At 48.0% G+C, this 21,803-nt stretch overlaps 1 protein-coding gene across 1 annotated transcript in view; it reads left to right on the top strand.

The window, feature by feature from the left end:
- Nucleotides 1–14,154: 14,154 nt before the first annotated feature.
- CHRDL2 (chordin like 2) overlaps nt 14,155–21,803 on the top strand; it is a gene marked incomplete at its 5' end in the record, with an annotated part of 61,749 nt that continues 54,100 nt past the window's right edge. The window contains one exon of the mRNA XM_084613997.1: nt 14,155–14,236. Within this exon, the coding sequence (XP_084470123.1) occupies nt 14,155–14,236 (82 nt within the window). The remainder of the gene's footprint in view (nt 14,237–21,803) is intronic.

The raw sequence follows: 21,803 nt of genomic DNA, 5'->3' as shown, positions 1-21,803 counted from the left end.
CTGCAATAACTTTCCGTTCTTAGAAGCAATTACCTCATTTGCACATGCTCAATATCAACGCTTACCTCAGAGCTATGATTGACAGCTCTGACCTTTAGAACAAGTTATGAGTGGACAATGACCAGCCAGCTAGCTGACCTCTCTCTCTACCCCGTACCGCACATGCAAAGTAGCTATTAACTTTGCACATGCTCACTGCTGTTGATTACCGCAGAGTTATGATTCTGCCAGTCTGTACACACACATTTGGCCTTTTGCCAAGTCGCCATCTTAGAAATTCTGGGGATGCAGGAGGGGGCTCCAGGCTGGGGGGTGAGGCAGAGGGGTTCAGGGTGTGGGAGAGGGCTCTGGGCTGGGGCACGGGGTTGGGGTGCAGGAGAGGGTGAGGGCTCTGTCTGGGGGTGTGGTCTCTGGGCTGGGGCTGGGGATGAGGGGGTTGGGGTGCAGGAGAGGGTGGGGCAGAGCTCCAGGCTGGGGGGTGGGGCAGAGGCGTTCAGGGTGTGGGAGGGGGCTCTGGGCTGGGGCACGGGGTTGGGGTGCAGGAGAGGGTGAGGGCTCTGTCTGGGGGTGTGGTCTCTGGGCTGGGGCTGGGGATGAGGGGGTTGGGGTGCAGGAGAGGGCTCCAGGCTGGGCGGTGGGGCAGAGGCGTTCAGGGTGTGGGAGAGGGCTCTGGGCTGGGGCACGGGGTTGGGGTGCAGGAGAGGGTGAGGGCTCTGTCTGGGGGTGTGGTCTCTGGGCTGGGGCTGGGGATGAGGGGGTTGGGGTGCAGGAGAGGGCTCCAGGCTGGGGGGTGGGGCAGAGGCGTTCAGGGTATGGGAGGGGGCTCTGGGCTGGGGCACGGGGTTGGGGTGCAGGAGAGGGTGAGGGCTCTGTCTGGGGGTGTGGTCTCTGGGCTGGGGCTGGGGATGAGGGGGTTGGGGTGCAGGAGAGGGCTCCAGGCTCGGGGGTGGGGCAGAGGGGTTCAGGGTGTGGGAGAGGGCTCTGGGCTGGGGCACGGGGTTGGGGTGCAGGAGAGGGTGAGGGCTCTGTCTGGGGGTGTGGTCTCTGGGCTGGGGCTGGGGATGAGGGGGTTGGGGTGCAGGAGAGGGTGGGGCAGAGCTCCAGGCTGGGGGGTGGGGCAGAGGGGTTCAGGGTGTGGGAGGTGGCTCAAAGTTGGGGCAGGGGGTTGGGATGCCGTGGGGGTGAGGGCTCCATCTGGGGTTGCAGGCTCTAAGGTGGGGCTGGGGATGAGGGGGTTGGGGTGCAGGAGGGGGTTTCAGGTTTGGGGGGGGGTCATGGCTGGGGCAGGGTGTTGGGGCATGGGCTTACCTCCGCCAGCTCTTGGTCAGCAGGGGAGCTCAGGCAGGCTTCCTGTCCGACCTGACTCCGCGGTACGCCCCGGAAGCAGCCAGCAGGTTCAGTAGGCACTGCCGCCGCACCTCCCATTGGCTGCAGTTCCTGGCCAATGGGAGTTGCGGAGCTGGTGCTTGGGGCCCCCGCACCTAGGAGCTGGACCTGCTGTCTGCTTCTGGGGCTCAGTGCGGAGCCAGGTCAGGTAGGGACTAGCCTGCCTTAACTCCACAGCACCGCCGACTGGACTTTTAACAGCCTGGTTGGTGGTGCTGACCGGAGCCGCCAGGGTCCCTTTTTGTATCTTTGAAAACCGGACACCTGGTCACCCTAGTGGACAGCCAAAGGGGGGACTGCAGAGTGAAGCTGGCAGGATGAGAGTCTTCTGCACAGTCCCAGATGTAGGGAGTTGTGGCTGGATAGAAAGCCCTGGCTGGGGGGTTTATTTTCCTTTTGGGGAGAAGGCAAAGAAGGCAGGTCTGGCCTTGTGTCTCCCGCAGCTCAGAGATCACAAAGATACAATACCTCTGGGAGGAGGGATTGTGCTCAGCTTAAGGCTAGGTTGGAAGGCTGTGTTTATTTTGAATTTAGCATTAATAAAACCAGGCCCCAAGAAGGGCTATTATTGGTCTCGTGAAAACCCTTCTGTTTATGTAGGAAAACCTGGGGAAACCTGAGGCAGGGCACTGCAGAGCTACTACTGGCCACGAGGGGGTGGCAGACCCTAGGACCCAGCCTATGACTGAGAAATAGCATAAGAGAAACATTGATGCTTTTAATCTAAATACCTGAAAACAGAGTGTCTAAACCAACTTTATTTTAATATGCCTTGTTAGCTGGCTACATATTTCCCCACTGATGGAAGGTGTCCGCCAACACCAGTGCACCGGACACAAGTAAGGGGAAATTCTGGCCAAAGATACTGTAGTACCACAAGTAAAAAAAGGGTTTCTTGCAGAATAGTAAAAAAGTATCAAACAATCTTCAGAAACATTAACAGGCAAAATTAAGCTAGAATTCGAACTGTCGGTCCAAGAGTGCCAGAAGTCAGTTTACAGAGTTGAAGGAGTTTTAATATTTTCTCACCAATGTCTTGGTCAATTCAGCTTCTGTCATCACAGCTGTATGTATGAGGTATGACCTCAGCTCTGGAGAACCTGATTAAAGGGGCACCTACTGGTTTGCAAGTTCAGGGTGGTTCGAGAGAAACAGAGGAAAAGTAGGTGATCTGGTCACTGAATTCACTCTAACCCTCATGTTTTCTATTCACTTGCGAAGGGTTTGTTCCATCCACATCCTGAAATGGCTTAAACCCCCCCCACCCCCCCAACTTGAACAAAGAAAGTCAAAATGTAGCTTAGATCCTTAGTACAGGTCCAGTGGAGAAATAGCGAAGCATTTGCATCCTTTATGATACAGCCTGTTTGTTTGTTTTTTAAGCTTAAACAATCCCCTGAATTTATCTGATTGAAGATCAGTGCCAGGACAAGCTCATCATTGGCATGGTTCAACACACCGATGAAATTGCTCTAAAAAGCCTATACGAGCCTATAATAATGCTTTGAAACAGGCAAAGAGTTACTCAGGCTATGTCTACACGAGCACTTTTGTTGGCATAACTGATGTCGCTCAGGGGTGTGAAAGAACACCCCCTTGAGCAACGCAAGTTACCCTGACAGAAGCCCTGGTGTGCACAGCGCTCTGTCAGCGGAAGACGCTCTCCCGCCAACATAGCTACCGCCACTCATTGGGGGTGATTTAATTATATCGATGAGAGAGGTCTCTCCCATCAGAATAGAGTGGCTCCATGGGAAATCTTACTGCGGCGCAGCTGCATTCGTACAGCTGTGCTGTTGTAAGCTCTCTAGCAGAGACATGGCCTCAGTGTTCCAGCTGAGGCCGCGTCTACATTAGGAGCACTTTGCCGGCATAGATAAATTATACCGGCAAAGCATTCCTAGTGTGGACGCAACTTCTACCGCCAAAGCTGTGCTTATTCTATCCCCCACCAAGAGAAGGTCCTTAGAAAAGAGGAGGAGCACACACAGTTTTTGTACTCCAACAGCTGCGCCAGTTAGGGGTGTGATTGTTTACCGATACCGTTATGCCTGTACAAAACCTAACCACATGGGGGGAGGGTTGTACTGCATTAGCTATACTGGTATAGGTCAAGCAGTACAGCTTGTGTACACACAAGCCCCCAGCGGTGATTACCAGGCGCTTAGCTAACCACTAGCACTAGAGAGGTTAAAATAAGATACTAGATTGAGAGGATGGAAAAGAAAGGGAAGGGGGCAGCCCCTCCTGTTCAGTGCTTAGCGTTCAAGCCTTGCAAGTAAATCCCTGCTCTTATGGAAGTTGCCATGACATCCGTGTCACCTGAAAGACCACGCTTGGCAATCTGGATATTGGAATGTTGAAGGAAATGGAAATTCTATAGCCAAGAAGGGCCCTTTTCTGTGAATGCTCCATGTCAGTCCCTGCAAGGGATGTCATTGGTTTCACCCCTTGGTGTCCCCATGGAGTGCAGCTCCCTCAGAAGGGTGTGGATAGAGAAGTCTATGCCCATTTCTGTGGTCTGAAGCCTTGCTCAGTGTGCGCTGCCCACTGGCTTATTCACATTCCCCGCCCCCACAGTTGTCCTCTTTGCATCCTAATTGTGTGATCTGAGTGATTGTAATTTTATATCAGGGGGTAACCGTGTTAGTCTGTATCCACAAAAACAACAAGGAGTCCAGTGGCACCTTAAAGACTAACAGATTTATTTGGGCATAAGCTTCAAAGAAGAGGGGTTTTTATGCACGAAAGCTTATGCCCAAATCTTTTAGTCTTTCAGGTGCCACTGGACTCCTTGTTGTTTTTGTAATTTTATACTGTTACATTGAGTTTGTTTTAGCCTCTGTTGTTTCACAGAATGCCACTCAGGTTAAAAAAATAGAACTTGCTAAAAAAAAAAGGACCATAATTATGACTTTTACTATGCACAATGGTAAAATTAAATTAGAAGAAATTTTAGGATTAATACTTGGTATGTACTCAATCCAAAAGCCAGAGCGGCAGTACATGCATTCAAAGAAAGTCTCCAGTAGATGTCTCTGTTATACAGAGCCAGGCTTTGCTCTAGTTATTACTGCAGATGGTAACGTGTTCCCAAAAAGCAAAACATTTCACATTTACAAAGCCGTGGTGGGCCAGATCTGGATCTGCTACACTAGTGGGAATCTGGAGAAATCCACCAAAGTCACTGTGATCAAAACCTGGCCTCTATTCCAAGTAGAGTTACTAGGATATTTCCATTGCTGTGGCTCAGAGCTTCTGTTTGCTGCAGTTTGATAGCTTGCACTCTCTCCTCTTGTCTTTCATTCACTGATTCTGCTTTTTAAACCTTGCCCCTGGAGCAGGGGGGGGTGTCAGCAATTGCTACCCACCAAGTGTGCACATATGAGGGAAACTTACATACAGTTATTTAACCCGTATCATTCCAATGAATTGAGAACAGGATTTTGTGGGCCTCTCCAACATATACTGCCCACACTGATTGAACCCTTCTGTCAGAACCTGGATTGGACTTTATTTCAGTGTCACGAGCACTATGTCTATATAATCATATTTAGAGATACCCGGTTACCTGAGATAAAGGAAGTTATATAGCACAGCACTAGGCTACAGATGACATCCTAAGACTGGAGAGCACTCTATACTGAACTCATGCTGCCCTGTGCAGCCAAATGTACTGAACTTGTTTACTTACTGAATCAGTAGAAGAACACTTCCAGCATGTGAGAAGCCCTTACCTCTTCCCCTCTCTATAGAAGGTAACATTATTTCACTTCTGAAGCTCTTCAACCTTCACAGCAACATCTGCAGACCTAAATTCAGATCAAGAGATGGGTTACTGGATCACAATAGTCCCACTCAGGGGGCTTGTGTAGATGATTCACAGTACGGCTTGGATGTTTGACATGAACATTGTACTGCATCAGGCATCAACCCCACCCTGGTCACTATGCAGGCATTGTACTGTAATATACTCAATTTGTTTCCTCTGTCCATAATGCTGGTGTCCTCCTTGTCCCTGACTTTTCCTCCCCTGGACCTCCCATGTCTGCCGTCTGCCTATCACCACCTCCCTATCATTTTCTGTGTAATGCCACTGCCTGGACTCCAGCTGAAAGCCTATCCATACCTTCATCTCCTCTTGCATTGCAATTCCCACCTCTCCAATTTCCTGCATGTGTGTAATGCTGCTGCCCACCTTTGCACAAATAAACACAACCATGTCATTCCCACGCTTAGCCCATGCCACTGGATTCTCATCTTATTTCAGGATCCATTAGAAGACTGCTCATTTTGGTTTTAAAGTCCTCCCTAGACTTGTTCTACGTGATTTAACAGGCCTTTATCTCTCCTTCCCTCCCTGCTCATCCAATGCTGTCCTCCTCTCTCCCTTCAGAGAACCTCATCTCTCTTCTTGAAGCTCCTGTCGTCTGGAACATCCCACCTGTGCCTCTCCATGCCACTGACTCATTGTGATTATAGATTATTTGAGTATTGACATTGTGCTTGGCAACATATTCAGGCATAGGAAGATAAGAGTCCCTTCTTCAAGGTCTTCACTTCTAAATCAGACGCAGATTAAATCATTCAGACTCCCCATTTATTTTGGTGGATCATCTGAAACACAGTGTTCCTGCCTTACCTCCATCTCCCACAGATTATTTGACTTCAACACTGTAACTAGAGGTGGTTAAATTATTTGTGGTGAATTATATTGGTTGGGAACTTAGCCCTTTTTCTGCTCATGAATCCTTAGCAAACTGATCCTGATTTCTGAAAAAGTATTAGATCCTCCTAACTATTGTGACTGGCCACCTAGCCCACTTAGATTTCATTGCTCGCTTGTTACATTGTCAAACAAGCATCTTTGCACTTTCTCCCATGCTGCCTCTCCCACTTGTAAACATCCCAAAAACCACCTCGTTGTCCCCTTTGAAATTCCTCCTTCAAACTCTCCTTTGCTGTGATGCCTACAGAAAGCTCAACAGCTGGTGTGCTGTGATCTCTGCCTGTTGTGTTAACCACTATCATCTCATTGTTTCCTTGTGCTCCTCCATCTGTTTGTCTGGATCCACCTAAATCTTATACTTAGATTGTAAGCTCTTTGAAACAGGGACTGTCTTTTTATGATCTGTTTGTGCAGTGCCTAGCACAACGGAGCCATGGTCCATGACTGGGGCTCCTAGGTGCTACCACAATACAAAAAATAATGTTAATAGATTTGTTTCTGCTTCCTGGTTGGAATGGATGAAATTCTGAAACAGGACATTGACAAATAACAGGAATTCCCAGACTGGATCAGACCTGTAGTCCATCCAGTCCGCAGTCCTATGTCTGACAGTGGCCAGCACCAGATTCATCAGAAGAACATGCCAAAAACCTGATAATGGACAATTATGAAATAACCTTTCCATAGGAAAAGTTTCTGTTTAACCCTCATCAGCTAATGGCTGCCTCATGATCTGAAAAGTGAGGGTTTATAGCCCTTTTTAGTTAAAAAGAAATCCTCTCTAAGATTCATGTTCACACATAGATACTTTTGATTGCAAGAGATTATGGCTGTTTTTACGAGGAACAGACATTCCCCAACTTTGGCTTTAATTTACTGTGAAAGAGGGAATGATGTACCATGTGTAACTTTATAAAGCACTTTGGCATACACTTTGCATTAAAGAAGTTGTTATAAATAATGTTACACACAGTACATCATTCCCTGTTTCTCAGTGATCTAGCACTGTACTAGAGTAAGTGTGACTGACATACCATCCTTCCCGAGTCTCTGATGTCAGTGAAACATATCAGTTGGGAGCAATGGGATAGAGTAATTTATCAGGTTGGGTGTCTGGCTGGAAGACCCTACTGAGGTTCTCCTCTGAGACTAAGATACATGCCTTCACACAGCTATTGGGATCTTCCATTGGGTGTGATCTATCACAATAGAGAGGGAATGTCCTCAGTGATCGTTTCCCTGTGAACATGTGCGATGCGATGCTCAGACACTGATTTTCATCCAGTATTCCGTAGAGAGTCACCCTCAATGGACTGCTCTGCTCTTACCTGCATTTGGCCACTCATCAAAATGGAACTGGAAACAGGAAAGAAGGTGGCAGAGCAATGTGTACTAAAACTTACAGCCTGGGGTGCCCTCCCTCGAGCTTCTGTGTTGCTGATCCACATACAGGTGCTGATTGCCTTGAGACAAGGAGTTTCCTTCAGCTCCATGCTCAGCTTCCAAAGAAGCTTGTTGCTGATGCACTTTGGGGGTGGTTTTCTGGGGGAATCTCATAGCTCAGTGACATGTCTTTTACAATCAGACTGCTCTAATGAGGCCTAAAGCAGAGCTGGGTCCATGAATGCAGGTCAAACGATTAGCCCAAAAAACAGGTTTCAGAGCACCCCTAGAATAACCTACCTATTGCCCCCTTAATCTGTCTTCCTAAGATATGGGTCTCCAGGGTAGTTAAGGATATACTTGAAGGACACGGATAAATGATTGACACATTGAAAGAATCAGGATTCTTTCCAAAAACAAGACACCTTTTTATGAATGTAACTAATAATCCCTAATATGGTAATACCTGAAAAATCTAAAGAGAACACAAATCCCTTATTGCCAGTTAAAGAGCATTTTCAAGCTGTAATAACGTACAGTTCAAATGATTCTAAGTGGATGCGCTCTGGAACAGGTGGCCAGTCTGTTACAGATCACTGACAGCAGTTCTTAAATTGTACTTTAAGTTTAACATATATAAGTTACGATTAACACCCACTCATGCATCTTTATTAACCTATACACAGACATACTGTGCTATGCTATAATTAAATCTCGCAGGTTTACTCTGTCCACTGATTTCTGTTGCTGCTGCTTTTCCAGGTCTGCGTCTTTTCTGTTTTCCTCAGCTCCTGTTTCTCCAGCTGTTCCTCTCCTCTCTGCTCTCTTCCTTCTCGGCAGCTCTTAACCTCCCTGTCCGTTATACTGTCCTGTCAGCTATCAGATCTTTCTATACATATTCGTATTCCAACATTCCAAGCATTCCATTGGCTAATTGTTACATCATCCTACTTGTTCACATCCTATTGACTAACCGTCAGCCCTCGAGGGCCGTTGTCGGTCAATCATCGTTGTTTACTACTTTCTGTGACCTTTGCACACAGCATGCTGTGACCTTTTACCTGCATTCAGTGGCTATGTGACCTTTAGCCTATTTTTGTACTGCACATGCTCAGAAATATCATGTGACCTGCAGCTTCCAATGGTGGAGTGACTTTTGCTTGTTCAAAATCGAAGCCAGGGACACAAAATGGAGTCGGAGGAATTTCTCCAGTATTGGTGCAAGAGATCAGGTCATGGAAGACAGTACATGGCTGAAATGAGCCCCCCGGGGGAAAAAAGGGGTCTCAGTGGTGCCCTGAATTCGATGTTTTCCCCCATGAAATAGCACGTCTTCATTACAGTGAATGATGCTGGTAGCCTGCCAGTGATGTGGGTTTAGCAGTTTGTAGGCTTTAGAAACGGAATAAACTGCCTTGCATTTAAAATGGTCTTGGGGGTAGATCCCTTCCTAGCCTGCATCTCTTTGTGGAAGCAGAATGAGGGAGCTTTTAAATCCTGAGGTGCATTCCTGTCACAGAGAGGAAACATCTGCTGAACATGTAGATTGTGAACAGTGCCCTCCGCATGGGTCACCTGGGCAGGGTGTGGCACTTTGGGTGCCTACTTTAGGAGGGCAGGATGGCGGGTGAGTGCAGAGTCTCTCTTGTTGCCAATGCTACTGCCAGTACCCTGAATTTTAAGAACTATTCCGCTAAAGCAGGGATGCGGTTTCTTTCCTTAAAGAAGAGTATATGGAGGATTGAACGTTTGTGTAACAACAAATTGTCATGTTATTTTAATGAGTTTTCAGGCAGCCTCCATAAGAATTTTTCCAGTTCAATATTTGTGTCAAGTTGCGATAGTGACGCACCTCCCTGCCTGGCTGAATGGAGGGAAAAGCAGGATTTATTTATTTATTTTGGTAAAGGAGCAGCACGTAGAAAACTCATCCTACGCCCTGAGCGTGGATAATTGCTGCCATCTCTGAGCTTTGCACTTATAAAATTTCTGTCATGTCACCCCTCACTCTGCCCGGCTCGTCACAGGAACCGGGTGGTCACTGATAAATATGGTGAGTGCTTTTCAAAGGCCACTGCAGGAAATCCCAGTCACCACAGCTCCACTTAGAGTTGTCAGTTTTGGTTGGACTTATTCCTGGAGGTTTCGTCACGTGACATAAACTTTAATTCTGGGGACTCCAGGACAATCCTGGAGGTTCGGCAACCCTAGCTCCAATCCAGATTTAGTTAACAAATTCTGTCTTTATTAATTACAAGTAAACCCATGAATGTTCCTCTAGAGGTGCTCTCTTTATCCTCCCAAGCACAGTGAAGTCTTATTACAGATCCCAGTTCAGACATCGTTCTCAAAAGCTGCTGGGTCCTACATCCTCCAGACTTGGTCTTTCTGCCTCCTTCTCAGTAACCTGGACCCACACAGTCCCCAATGAAACTAGTCTCTGGTGTCTTGAGAGTCCATTCCTGGCACCTTCAGCCAGGTCCTGGAACAACCCATCTCTATCCGGCAAGTCTCAGCTCTCTCTTCTAACAGTCGTTGCCCAACTGCCAGCATTTGAATGAGCATCCCATGGTGTAGGGGCACTGGAACAGGGAGAGGGGGGGCGGCCGAGGGCCATGGCTCTCCCACTTTTGAAAGGTCCATGATTCTCCCATCCATTTTTTGTCAGGGGCCAGGGGAAGCTGGAGCCTGGCCTCGGTAAAAGCAGCCCGGGGAGCCTGGGCAGCTGTGGGGAGCTGCAGACCCTCTAACTTGCCTGGGCGGGAGGTCCAGGGGGCGGGGACACAGGCTGGGGGCTGCTCTCGGGTCCCTGCACCCTGAGCAGGCGGAGGGGCCCGAGCTCCCCAGACTGGCTCTGGCTTGGCTAGGGGGTGGGGCCTCGGGGGGAAGCGGAGGGACAGGGATGGAGCCACGGAGGGTGTGGGACCTCGTAGCCTCCCCACGTGTGGGAAGAGTCCGTCACCCCTGCCATGGTTACTCTTTGCAGCCCAATGGACTTCAGAGTCCTCAGAAGTCACATCAGCATCTCACATCCAGCTGCAGGTTTTACTTCCCGCAACCCCTAAACTAACATAAACTAACTTTAATTCAGTTCAGCACCCAACCATCTCCACACCCTGGAATAACACCTGTGCTTGATGCCAGACTGACTTTTATTTCCTGCCTCTGTCACCTGACATCAGGTTATACCTTTGTCACATGGCCAGGGTCAGTATCCCTTGACATCAGGGGCTACCGTTGCAGTGGAGAACCAGAATAACTGCATTGTCTCAGACTTTGTATATGATCAGTTCTCTTCTCTCTAAGATACGTATTTTCATAACCTTGTCAGCAGACACACATTAGAGATGTTTTCAAACGTCAGTGCTGCCGTCTTCAGGAAAACAGTTCAGAGGATAAGGCAGAGGGTGTCTCTAGTGGATCTTTTCTTGACCCAAAGCTATTCAATAGCTTTGTCAACGATCTGGAAGAAATATCAAATCATTTCTGGGAAAGCTTGCAGATGACACAAAAATTGGTGGAGCGGTAAATAATAATGACAGTTCAGTTATACAGAGCGATCTGGATCATTGGTAAGCTAGGCTCACTTGAACAATATATGTTTTTATACAGTCAATTGCAAAGCCTATATATATGAACAAAGAATGTAGGTCAAACTTACAGGATGAGGGACTCTGAAAAAGACATAGGGTTCATGGTGAATAACCAACTGAACATGAACTCCCAGTGCAATGGTGTTTTGAAGATGGCGAATGCTATCTTGCTATCTTTGGATATATAAGCAAGAGAATATTGAGTAAGGTTAAGGAGGTGGTATTACCTTAGTATATGGCATTAATAAGATTATTAATGTAATACTGGATTTCTGGTGTCTGTACTTCAGAAAGGCTATTGAAAAATTGGAGAGGGTTCAGAAAAGACCTACAAAAATGCTTTAAGGGCTCCTTAATCTAGCAGACAAACGCATAAGAAGATCCAATGCATTACCTAGGGAGGTGGTGGAATCTCCTTCCTTTGAAGTTTTTAAGATCAGGCTTGACAAAGCCCTGGCAGGGATGATTTAGTTGGGGATTGGTCCTGCTTTGAGCAGGGGGTTGGACTAGATCAGTGGTTCTCAAAGCTGGTCTGCCGCTTGTTCAGGGAAAGCCCCTGGCGCGCCAGACCCGTTTCTTTACCTGCCACGTCGGCAGGTTCTGCCGATCGCGGCTCCCACTGGCCGCAGTTCACCGCTCCAGGCCAGTTGGGGCTGCGGGAAGCGGCAAAGGTCAAGGGACGTGCTGGCCGCCCTTCCCACAGCCCCCATTGGCCTGAAGCAGCAAACCGTGGCCAGTGGGAGCCGCGATCGGCCGAACCTGCGGACGTGGCAGGTAAACAAACCGGTCTGGTGTGCCAGGGGCTTTCCCTGAACAAGCGGCGGACCGGCTTTGAGAACCACTGGACTAGATGATCTCCTGAGGTCCCTTCCAACCCTGATATTCTATGATTCTATGATTCTATAAGCTGAAGCTAGACAAAATCAGACTAGAAATAAGGAGCATTATTTTAAGCAAAGGTAATTAACCATTGGAACAACTTACCTAGAGATATGGTGTATTTTCGTACAATCACTTCCATCACCTGAAGTGTTTAAAGCATGACTGGATGTCTTTCTAAAAGATATTACCTCTTTTGACCTGAGTGTTTAGCCAATATTAGGAGTCTTGCAGGTTATTTCAGTGAAGTGGAGAAACTGATGATGGAGTCAGGTATTTCTTTGATGAAATCCTGAATATTTACAAAGAATGTACAAAGTTTTGTTTCCCTGAGCACAATAGGAATCAAACAGCAGGAGACAGTTTTTTTGCTCACAGTTCCAAGCCTCTTTCAGCCAGCACTCCACCCAAAAAGTTCTCTCTGTCTCTAGGCTTTTTCTTAGACCCCATTTCCTATGCTTGTTCTGGCTGTCCTCTTGGATTTCTGCTGCTTCTCTCTCACATGCACAATCACACAGTTGTAATTAAATCAATCCTCCATCCTATCATTTGTTAACAGACTCCCAGAAAAACACTTGGACTGCATGGCTCAGCCATTGCCCTGGTTTACATGTGGTCTAGTCCATGGGCAGTGGTTTTGCATTGTTTCAGCTATCACTAAACACACAGGCATTTAATTGCTCCCGCATTTAGCATGAATGGAAGGCAGCTATCCTGCTCAGCAGTTCCAACAAGGTGGTGGTGTGATTGCCATAGGTGCCAACACCGTGGGCGCTCCAGGGCTGGAGCACCCACTGGGAAAAATTAGCAGGTGCTCCGCACCCACCAGCAGCCAAGCTCCCCTCTCCTTGCCTCCTCCCCCCCCCAAGTGCGCTACATCCCTGCTCCTCCCAGCCCTTCCCGCCCCCCGCCGCCTAACAGCTGTTTGGTGGTGCTTAGGACTCTCTGGGAGGGAGGGGGAGGAGCAGGGATGCGACATGCTCAGGGGAGGAGGTGGAGAAGAGGCGGTGCAGGGGCGGGGCCAGGGGCAGGGCGGGGCAGGCACCCACCGGGCAGAGGGGAAGTCAGCGCTTATTGTGATTGCCCAACCTCCATCATAACAATATGCTCTAGCTCAACCTGAATCTTTGGGCTCGATACAGGAGCTAGTGGGTAAAATTATGGCCTAGGATAGACTAGATAGCCAGAATGGTCCTGTCTGGCTTTGAACATCAGACTAGATAGTGTTAATGGTCCCTTCTGGCTTTGAATCTTTGAGCCACAAGTACTTTAGTTTGCTGTGTTGGCAGGCTAAGAACACTTCCGCACAAGGGCCTGGGAAAGACAGACAAGTTCTCCCACAAAACACGGCACAGCTCTATACAGCACTAAGAACCATGGGCTACGCCTCAGAAATCCTAGCACCTGACCCAGGTTAATGCAGCGCCAGCTTGGACGCAGCTACATGGGTATGACCTGAGCTTGGCTTAGCAGGGTGGACATTCACACCCAGGGTTGGCTCACCTGGCTGCCTGGACTTGGGTAAAGTGCAGTGAAGACATACCCTGGGAGCAGGATATGTTTCCCCGACTGGGGACATATCAGATGTGAAACTGACGATACAGCCTTTGATGTGTTGTAAGAATCCCTCAGTATGGTTTTTTTTTCTACAGAAGGGATAAGGTATTTGGGGGGAAGGGAGAAAACTGCAGGGTGGGGGAAAAAATCCAAGGAATGTTATTCACCGTGACGGGGTTGGGGGGGGCGGGGGGAGAGAATATTCCTGGGAAGGCTGCAGACAGGGAGGGGTTAATATGTTTCCACTCTTTCCAAATCCTCCTCACTGAAGCCCCTCCCCTAGTGCAGCCAAGAAGCAGAGGAATTTTACAAAACTTAAAAAAAAAGGGGGGGGGGAATAAAAAAAATAAAAAGTGCTGTTTTTTTTTCTTTTTAAATAACAACTAACAGAGTTCCTCGCTTTCCCCCAAAGGAGGCGCCTTTGATGAGACTAAAACAAACTGCTGGCGGGAGCTCTGTGTAAAGAAGGAATTAGCTGTGTCGTGCGTGTGTCTCATATGCTGACTCTGTGGCTGCTTGCTGCCTTCTCTTAAGTAGCTTTTTGGATATTGAGTCCTTTTTAAGCACTCTGCAAAGAAAGTGTTTGGGGTTTTGGTTTTTCCCCCCCTCCTCCCCTTGAAAGGAAGAATGATTCCTGAAATCAGAGAGCTTTCCTTTTTCCTGGGATTTTTGCTGCTTTTTATTGCCTCTGAGATTGAAGCCAGAGCTCGTAAGTAAAGAGCGATTAAAAAATAAGATATAAAGGAATGATTAAGGATGAGAAGTAGGGGAGGGAAGGAATTGAATGATGGGGACCAGGACTGTGCAGTTGTCTGCTGGGGAATTTTTCCTCAAGAGATTCTGTGTCTGGAAGGAACGATCATAATGGATAATTAATGATAATTAGGAAAGGCTGCATTTGGCAGGAATAAGTGCAGAGATGCATGTATCGCTAGCATGTGGTCTCCCTTATGCTGACAGCAGTGGGTACCAGGTATGAAAACATAGGGTCAGATTCTAACCTGGGTCCCACCTGTGTAAATTCTCTTCACTGGCTCTATTACTGCTTTCCACTGGTGTAGCCGAGAACTGAACCTGAGTCACGAGGTTGTGAACAGCTCAGTTGCTAGAGACAGCTTTGCCTTAAAGAGCGCAAGCTACTGATTGATGCTCCGGATTGTACTAACCAGACATCCGTACTCAGGTGACAGAATGCAGTGTCAGTAACATGTCAGTGAACCTCTTGCCCCAGAAGAGACTCTCAGGTGCGGGGAGTTATGATTTTTGAGCAATCTGCTTTTTGCTCCAGTGGTGTTCCAAAGAGAAACGAGCAATGCTTCAGCAGCCCTGCTTGTGGCAAGTCTGTAGTAAGGAACGCAGAGCCCGGTGTTCCAATGGATTGACGCTGGGAGGCTTGTCCTTTCAGCTACAGAGAAAAAAAGATGCTCTTCTGATTAGATTGCATTCCTAGAATGCAGGAGATCTGACCTCTGTTCCCAGCACTGCCACAGGCTTGCTGTATGTGGCCTTGGGCAAGTCTCTTAACCCCTCTGTTTCCCCATATGTAAAATGGGGCCAATAACACTGTGGTGTTCAGTGTTTGAGGTATAAGTCATTACAGTCTCTAAAATGCTTAGAGATCCTGTCTTTAGGGTATTGGCTTCATATTTGACCATAAAGTGCCTTGCATGCAGGCATCAGTGATTATAACAGAAGTGCTAACAAAGTTGAAAGGTTTGTTAATAAACAGATAGAAGTATTTGCATTGAAAACTAGTGTGGATGCATGCTCTTCTGCCTAGCTTCTAAGGGAGTTGTTACCAGTAAAGCTTTTGTTTATAATTTCTTCTCTCTCCCTCCCGTCCGAAGTGAGTACAGTGCAGGCTCTCTTTAAGTGCAGTGAGCTATGGATGCTCCTTTTCTAGACAGTCTTGTTTTGAGAACCCACATGCTTCTGGTCCACCTGCAAGCGTTTCTGATATCTCCCCTAGCAATAGCCTCATGCTCACCCTCGCTGCTTATGCTGAATATCCTCCATGCCTGGGTCTTCCTCTCATGGCAGACAAGGCTGTAAGAAAAGTTTTCCAAGGCAAGCCCAGATAACTGAGAATCGTTCCACTTTCTGAGAGAGCTAATCAGAAGGCAAAAGTATCACTAACAGAACCAATTCCTAGTATTGTGATAGTTGATACTAACCAAAGGGATTGGGAAGGTATTTGAAGCCCCATGCTTCAGGGTTTAAGACATTCCCTACCTATTAGGGATTAGGATGAGATTTTCACGGGAGGCAGGTTCTCCCACATCTGCTCACTGTGGGGTTTCTTGCACCTTCCTCCGACGCATAAGGTGCTGGCCATTGTCAGAGGCAGGATCTGGTCTAGCTAGAACTCGGAACTGATCCAGTCTGGCAATCCCTACCTTGTTCTTGCTTCTCAGTGGCAGGTAGGAGCTGCAGATTTCCACTGACTGGGGAATATCCTTTAGAAACAATGGTACCAGGCACATATACGATTCTGTTACTTACTTTGCAGAACTTCCTGTTCCCACCAGCTCCCCCAAAGAAGATATTTTTTCGGAGCAATAGTTCTGACTGGAAGTATATATCTCAGCCTGGTCAATTGCCTGGCTGTCCTTCACTACTAACAACCTGATTTAAGAACAAGGGCATGGTTGGCTTCTTTTTCTAGTCTGCTCTCTTCACCTTTCCTCTCTGCTCATGCTATACAGCAAGCCTATTTTGTGCCTTCATAAACCTATCAGGGAGGTTGTTTTGCAGTGGGACATAAGCATGGACATCTTTCTGCTGGCCATGATGCAGGAGTTCCTTCTTTGGCATCTGGTCCACTGACATGGGAAAGCCCTATCCTCCAACCCCAGCAGCTCCTCGCTTTACCTCTGAGTTTCAGTGAGACAGGCGATATTGCTGGTAGGGGATGTTTCTGGCTAGGGAGTCAGGAGATTATTTCATTCACAGGTTTTTATTCACCAGATGCAATAACATCCCAACATGCGATTTGGAAACTGGTAAACTATTGGTAATGCAGTTTATCATATTGAAACAATAGAGTGTTGTGGCCAAAGTTTATGGCGTCATCTGCTTCTTCGTCTTCCTATTCCCCAGCACATAAAAGTGTTAGGGCTTAATCCTGATCTGAGTTGTGTGAGTAGATGTTGCTCAAATCAGCTGAGCCACTTCACACATGCTTTACAGCTGATTTTGCAAGGCACATGGCAATTCAAAACTACATCTCTGAGATCAGTGCTAACTCAGCTGAGGGCTGTCCCAGGGAGCAATGATTTAACAGGGCTGGGAAGATGGAGGGGTGATGCTAGCTGGGGATCTTAAAAGGTAGAAGTAGGAGCCTTTAGCTGGTGAGCTAAAAGAAAGCAGGGCTGACTGTAGACATAACTCTCCCCTCTTCGACCAGAAGAGGTCTCTCTTTTACACAGCTAGACAGCGGCTACTCCAGCTCCTGCACCTGTTAACTTGTCTGCTTTCAGCTGTCGGGCAGCGAGCAAGTTCCAAAGGGTTCGATGTTGTTCTAGCCAAGGGCTTCAAAAGTGATTCAGTGGCAGCAGAGGCTGGTAGATTTTAGTCTGAGCGTATAGACACCCTGTGTGTGCCAGACCTTACTGTGGCTATGTGTGCTGTGGATTCACTCGTGTAGGTCCGGATTCTGCCACCCTTATCCCAGTGAAATCGGTGGCTTAGATTGTTCCTTCCCGGGGGAAAAGCAGTCGGAGGGGATTGCTTGGGAGGAAGCCTACATGGGAATTTCCTAGCTGAGATTTCCCTGAATCATCCTCTTTTGGGGTAGTAGAGATTTGCTCCCCTGCGGAGAAGCTGTCCCTGGGATCTGCATGAAGCCTTGTACCTCTGCAGCAGCTTTGTCCCCTCCTGACCTCCACCCCACCAATTTGGCACTACTGGAGCTTTGCTACCGGTGATTATCCAGAGCAAACCTGGCAGTTTATTAACTTCAGAGTGTAGATCCGTGGGGTTGGAATGTGGACAGAGCACATCCTCTGCGAATCCTGTCCCTGGCCCACCCCCTGCTCCCAGGCCCACCCTGACTCCATCTCCTCTCCAGTAAGGATCGCAGACAGCACAGAGAGGTCTCTGAGTGTGAGTACAGTGCATTGAGTCCCTGAGCCCCTCTTCTGAGAGGAGGGATGGTCCAGTGGTTAAGGCACTAGTCTGGGATCCAGGTGACCAGGCATCAAGTCCCTGACCTGCCACAGATTGTGTCACTTAGCCTCTTAGTTCCTTATCTGTACAATGTAGAGAACAACATTGCCCTGCCTCACAGGGGTGCTGGTGGGAGGATAAATACACTGAAGATTGAGACGGGCTCAGATACTGCAGTGTTGGGGGCCATATAAGCACCTTAGCTAGATCAATTCCTCGTGAAGGAAGGAGGATCAGTGCATGGATCTAGCTGGGATGATCTAGAACAATGGGATGGCATGAAAAGTGAGGTATTACTCAGTGTAAGGGTGGTGGGTCTGGCTGTTAGTGTGATGACTCAAGAGCCCAGCCCAAAGCATTGCACCCCCTTATATAATGTAAACTCCACGCTAGCACAAACCCAATAATAACAAAATCAGTCAAATACATACGGTTAGTAGCTAGCGACTCTATAAAGATCCTGGTGGAAACTGATCTTGCAGAGACCCGTTTTTAGTGCGCGTGCTCAATCAGAGGGAGCATGTCTGTGGCTCCTTGAGCTGGCATTTGTAGATTTCTCCAAACTGGGAAATATTAGATTGACTGGAATGGAGGTTTGTAGTGGGAAATGAAACCCCTCAGAGTTTGCACAAATAACCTGGGGATGTGTACAGAACGGGAGGGATGGGCCAGGTGTTAGGGTGCTGGCCTGGGACTCAGGCCAAGTGGGTGCAATTTCCTATGCACTACAGAGTCACTGCAGAGGTGGGAGGGGCTGGCTGCCCTGTGGAGGTAGCTAGGATTTCAGAGGGGTACCTACTTGGGGTAGCCTGCCTCTGAGGTCATAAATCAGTCAGAACTAGCTTCAAAGCTGGAATTTACACCTCTGGCTCCAAGTGTAGATGTGCCCTTAGCCTGGGCTACACCTCAAATGTAGGTTGACCTAGCTATGTGGCTCAGGGTGTGAAAAATCCCGAGAGACTAATTAAGCCAACCAAAGCCCCATGATAGACACCGCAGGTTGACGGAAGGCATTCCAGATGGTGAGCACTCATTACTGAAACAGGGTTCAAGCATGGTAATTATTTATCAATACATCACAAACAGTTCACAGCCGTTTAAGGCAAGAGGTGCAGAGTAACTTATTCATTAGAAATGAGGACCGGCAGCTGAGCAGAATGCAGTTACCTGCAGAGAAGTTTTAGTTGGGGATTGGTCCTGCTTTGAGCAGGGGGTTGGGCTAGATGACCTCCTGAGGTCCCTTCCAACCCTGATCTTCTGTGATTCTATGAAGTTAGCGCAGGCCACCAGGATTTGTATCCGTGTTGTTCCAGAAAGTGCCACGAGATTTATAATGACCTCATGTGGTCATGATCACAGTTTTAGTCCTCCTTTGAAGGGTGACACCTCCCCAGAAACACAGTGCCCCCAACACCCTGCCAGGATATTGCTTCAGTGTTGACTCAAGGAGGAACGGACCAACTAATGAAACTCTAGCGTTGCTTCCTGCAGTGCTCTGGGTTTCTTTAGTCGTCTTCCGGTTGGTCCAGATCCAGGCCAAACTATCAGAACTGACAAGATCACATGTCCACGCGCATTGTCATCGAAGTATTGCTCACACCACTGTAGTTAACTATGGCCTGGTGCAAGAATTGTAATCTGTGCTGGCACAAGTCTTTAATGGAACGCGTAGCAAACCTAGATATGGTCCAGTGAAAAGCAATAAAAGACATGGAAAGAGTCCCCCCGGGGGGGAGAGGCAGTAATGGTTAGGGCAGTTCAGAATACCAAGGAGAGAAATAAAAGCTGATGTGAAAGAGGTGTATGAAATCAGAGAGGCAGAGTGGTCCAGTGACAACTAGATTGGGAGTTAGCAGGTTGTATTGTCGACTCTGTCACAGACCTGCAGTAACCTGACCCTGAGTAAGTTACTTCCCCTCTGTTTCCCTTTGTCTGGTCTAGTTACATTGTAAGGTCTGCCGGGCAGGGACTGTCCGGTACGGTGTGTTTGTACAGCGCGCCTAGAGCTGGGGCTTCTAAATGCTACTGTAATGCTGGCAGGGGCACCAGACCAGGGGGAGCCAGGGGCCATGACTCTGTCACTTTTTACCCGCCGTAAGGCCGAGTGACAGGGGGAGGGGGTGGTGAGTGGGGGACAGGGTCTTGGGAGGAAGAGGTAGTGCGGGGGTGGGGTCTTGCATGAAGGAGTGGTGTGAGGGCGGGGGCTTGGGGAAAATGGGCAGTGCAAGGGCAGGGTCTTGGGGGAATGGGTAGCGGGAGGGCAGGTGCTTGGGGGGAAGGGGTGGTGTGGGGGCGGGGCCTTGGGGGCATGGCACAGCGGGGCGGGGCCACGGTTCGGATGCCTGTGCCTCCCCCCTTTTAGGGTGCTTCCGCTGCTCCTGATGTCTGGTCTAGCGGAGGTCAATGAGGAACATGGATTTATCCTTCCTCAATCCACAAAAACAAGGAGGCACCCAGTTTTTTGATAAAAGGATGATAAAAGGATGATAAATCTGATAAAAGGATGTACTGTTTGACACAATGCACAATTAACCTGTGGAACCCACTGCCCTGGGATATCATTGAGACCATGAACTCAACAAGAATGTGATTGTGGTCGCATGCACTTTGCTAATGTAGAGGGAAACATCAGTGTCACTGGAGAATCCAGGAACAATTATTTGACCAGTGAGCCTTGAAGTCATCTTGACATGTTTTTTTAGAGACCGCTTTCCATTAGACCTGATCCAGCTTCCATTAAAGTCAACAACAAAACTCCCAATGACTGCCTTGGATACCGGGTTAGGCCATCAGCTGGGAATGACCCTTTAATGGGGCTGTCCAAGGAGTGCTCCAGTTAAGAAGATTTCACTTTACACTAACGCCTCCATGTCTGGTGGGGAGCAGGTCATGAGGCCTCATTAACGTGCTTTGAGATCCTCAAATGAGACGTGCTGTGTACAAGTGCAAAGGGAAATTATTTCCATGTATGTGCAGTAGCTACAACCCCCTAGAAGCCCAATGGTGCTGTTTAGCACCAGGACTTGGTGCACGTGTAGAAGTCAGCACTGATACAAGAGTGGCTAAGATGCAACAGGCCAAGAACCCCGCCTGTTTTAACAAGTCCCCTTCACAGCTTTTTCTATACTCTTCCTTCAAAGCCCTTCATAAACACAGGGCTGCCAGATCAGCTCCTGGACTTTCTATACCAGGTGTCGTTTTTTACTTTTTATTTACAACTGTGCTTGAAACACTGATGCTGATTAACACACACGCAGAACAAGGTTAGCTGGTGAGGGGCATGACCCTGATCAAAGCCTATGGCAACTAAACCCCTGCTCATTTGTACCCTAATCTGAAATCTACATGAATCTACAATCTATGGGCATAACAAGGATTGACACAAAAGCCTGAAAAGGCCCAGAGGAGGATGGATTCTTTGTGAATATTGAAATATACATGAATATAAGGCCCGATCCAGTGCAGTCAGTTGAAATGTGTCCATTGATTTTAACGGGAGCAGGATCTGGTTCACAGTTACTCTGGGTTTGCCCCAGCGTACTGCCGCTGAACTCCATTGATTTCAGATGAAATATTAATTTTATGGTCCTTAGAGATTCCATAGCACTTTTCACAAGAGTATGAACCCCAGCTAAATTCTAATAGCCTGCTTACCTAAAATTCCCCATCTCTTTTCCATTGGATACAGTATTTTTCTTCAGTCCCTCAGCTACACATTAGTGTGGGGTAGCTGCCCACTGTTTAAAGGCTGCTGTGATTCTCCCCAGAAGTGGCTGCATGTGGTGGGGAAAATGAACCTTGTAGCTACAATAGATTGTAAAGCACTTCAGGATGAACAGGGACAAGAAAAATGTAAGAGATTATTACTACATTCTATTTCAGAAATTGGGGGTGGAGGTGGGGTAATCCCGTGGGATATTTTGGACATGGGTGAGGGGGGGAACAGCTGCCCAGTGAAACATTTTCAGCCACATGAGTGGAAGAGGGAAGAGCTGATCTCCATGTAGAATTTATGGACCTGTTGGCTAAGAAGGGCTCCCCCGCCCAAGTCAGGAGCTCCCTTGTATTCTGATAGGTCTAATCCCTTTGCAAGAGCAAGAAAAAAGTCT

This window comes from Lepidochelys olivacea (assembly GCF_965140295.1).
Source record: "Lepidochelys olivacea isolate rLepOli2 genome assembly, chromosome: 1".
Taxonomy (NCBI): domain Eukaryota; kingdom Metazoa; phylum Chordata; order Testudines; family Cheloniidae; genus Lepidochelys; species Lepidochelys olivacea.
This window is presented reverse-complemented; position numbering and strand designations above follow the sequence as displayed.